We start from the raw sequence: 3173 nt of genomic DNA, 5'->3' as shown, positions 1-3173 counted from the left end.
GATATTAATTTTCTATTTTGTGCTACACAATGCTGAGTAAAATGTTTCATCAATGATGAAAATGATTAGCTCGCGGATCAGGTAATTTAGACTAAATTCTCTTTGCACAAAGAACCCAGAATTATGCCACTGTCCACCAAAGTGCAATACTGGCTCAAATCCTAGATGTCCTCTTAGTGTTACTTACCTTCTATCACACTAGACAGCCTGAATTAATCCAAAGCCACCACCACCTTTGGACATTATATCAAAATATCTGTCTACCTACGCAAGGATAATAATTTCTTCAGCCAGATAAGTGCTACAATCTGAGACCTATGATTTCTCACATACTTCCCCTACTTTTGGCCTTAGTCATTAAGTTCCTACCACTTTGTAAGCCTGTCTAAATTACAACAGTAATTAACATTTATCTATTGATAAAAATAAGTACTCACACCTGTAATCCCAGCACTTTGGGAGGCAGAGGCAGGTGAATTGCTTGAGGCCAGGAGTTCAAGACCAGCCTGAGCAACATGGCGAAACCCCATCTCTACTAAAATTACAAAACTTTGGCCGAGTGTGGTGGCGCACGCCTGTAGTCCCAGCTACTCAGGAGGCTGAGGCACAAGAATCGCTTGAACCCAGGGGCAGAGGCTGCAGTAAGCCGAAATAGTGCCATTACACTCCAGCCTGGGTGACAGAATGAGACTCTATCTCCAAAAAAAAAAGGGGGGGGGGGTGGTTCTTAAATAAGCAATATTAATTGTTATTTTATTCTATGGACACTGGTCAAGTGTTTATAATCTTAAACTCAAACATCACTTCCTACAAGTAAGGAAAACTTATTTCTATTATCTAATGTTAATTTACTCAAACAACATTTATTGAGTACTATCTTCAAAGCACTGTACTAGAAGCCAACAGTATAAAATCATGAACACTTACGATCTATAAAACAAACTTTAAAAGAAATTAATGCCAAAATTGGATTATTACCTCTAAGAATTGGGCATTCACTTTAAAATCTGGAGGAGGAAGCCCATTTTAATTGCTATGTGTTTTTTTTCTTCAATACTCTTAAAAAGATGTTTAACAGCTCGAGAAATAATACCCTGTTCTTCCTCAACAATGTTAACATCAAAGCCTGTTCCCATTGTGTATGTTTTACCAGCTCCAGTCTAAACAAAAGAACAGAGAAAGATTAGTGTTCAACCTTAACATAACCTTCAGAAACAAAAATGAAAGTGCAACTGAATTAACATTTCTGACAAGTTTCAACTCCTATGAAAATAATATGGCACTTACTTGTCCATAAGCAAAAACTGTAGCATTGTATCCTTCGAAGCAACCTTCAATTAGTTTTTCTATACATTGAATGTAGATCTGCTCTTGCTGGGAGTCAATGTCAAATACATAGTCAAAAGTAAAAGCCTTATCTTTCCCTAGGAAGACCTGAGGCTCTCCCGGTGTGACAGATGTACAAATATGGCATCCTTCAATCTTCTCTTTGGCAAGCTGTGGTCTTATTCTGTGAGAAATAATCAGAAAAGAAAAAAATAAAATACATGCAAAAAAAAAAAACCTCTCAAAAAATAGGACTTAAAAATTCTTGGCCAAATCTTTTTTAAAACTCTAATGTAATTACCTAATGCTTATTCAGTTGAAAAGTTTAAATAAATTGAATTATAATGAATCAATTTCAGTATATGAGATGACTTTCTTAATTTCAATGAGTTACTTAACAATCCCCCAAAATCATGAACAAGAGTAAAATCGATCTTAAAATTAGATACTTATTCAAGTGGATACTTTTCCTCTACTCTGTAAGAGGTAGATACTCAATCCAATAAATTCTGCTACCAAAGTGCTATTTGCTATTATTATTGTTTTAGATTTTTTTTCTCTTTATTTCCAGTGGTAATAGTATGGAAAAATAAAAAAGCAAGGACATTTATTTATCTTAACGTCTTGATGCTCTTGACTCGTCTTTTTTGCTAACTCTTCACCAGTGGTTTCTGAACCTATTTGACGATTATGTTCTGTCACAGTAACATGTTTAAGCATATTCCCACAACATATATATATTCATTTATAAATAATATTCATGTTCTACCATATTGATTTGTCATATACTGAAATACTGTCATCTCTCAGTTTCCATGAAAGATTGGTTTCACAACTCCCCATGGATAACAAAATCCACAGATGTTCAAGTCCCTGACATAAAATGATGCAGTATTTGCATATAACTTACACACTTATTCTTCTGTATACTTTAAATCATCTCCAGATCACTTATAATACTAATACAATGTTAAGCTATATAAATAGTTGTTATACTGCATTATTTAGAGAATAACAAGAAAAGAAAGTCTGCACATGTCCAGTACACATGTAACAATCCATTATTTTTTCTGAATATTTTCAATCCACAGTCAGTTGAATCTGTAGTTGTGGAACCCCTGAATATGGAGAGTTGATTGTATATATAAAAGCAGAATTTTAAAAAGAAATAAATTAGAAATAAATATAAATGAAAGTTCTAATATCTTCTCTCCAAAACAGTGAATTATTATGAGTTGCCTTTCCTCCACTTGGAGGATCACTGCACTACACCCACACCACATCCTCGCGCATCCACTTGAATACAATACCTTCCTGTCTGTCTTCTCTCTCAAATTTCAAAACCTATTTTCAAAGAAGAAAAGTAAATATGAAGATATGTTCATAACAGAACAAACCAAAATCTAGTCCTATTCTGTAGGCTCTATAAACAGGACAGAATATTCTGGAATATATACCACTCACTTACTGTACCTAAGTTTTTAAAGAGATTCCCTACTTGCCATGGTGAAAGAGAAGCAGTTTAAGGAAGAAAGGCAAGACAAACACAGATTAAAAATATAAAATGAGGCCAGGTACGGTGACACGCCTATAATCCCAGGACTTTGGGAGGCCGATTGCTTGAGATGCAGGAGTTTCAGACCAGCCTGGCCGACACGGTGAAACCCGGTCTCTGCTAAAAATACAAAAATTAGCCCAACATGGTGATGCAGCTGGTAATCCCAGCTACTCGAGAGGCTGAGGCAGAAGAATCGCTTGAACCCAGGAGGCAAAGGTTGCAGTGAGCCACCAAGATAGCACCACTGCACTCCAGCCTGGACGATAGAGTGAGAATCCATTTCCCAAAA

At 35.7% G+C, this 3173-nt stretch overlaps 1 protein-coding gene across 1 annotated transcript in view; it reads right to left on the bottom strand.

Annotated features, from left to right (window-relative positions):
* KIF21A (kinesin family member 21A) overlaps positions 1-3173 on the bottom strand; it is a 160784-nt gene that overhangs the window by 80379 nt on the left and 77232 nt on the right. Inside the window, 3 exon segments of the mRNA XM_017861708.1 lie at positions 979-1028; positions 1031-1160; positions 1288-1510. Coding sequence (XP_017717197.1) covers positions 979-1028; positions 1031-1160; positions 1288-1510 — 403 coding nt within the window.

This window comes from Rhinopithecus bieti, unplaced genomic scaffold, assembly GCF_001698545.2.
Source record: "Rhinopithecus bieti isolate Rb0 unplaced genomic scaffold, ASM169854v2 scaffold_62241, whole genome shotgun sequence".
NCBI classification, from domain to species: Eukaryota; Metazoa; Chordata; class Mammalia; order Primates; family Cercopithecidae; genus Rhinopithecus; species Rhinopithecus bieti.
This window is presented reverse-complemented; position numbering and strand designations above follow the sequence as displayed.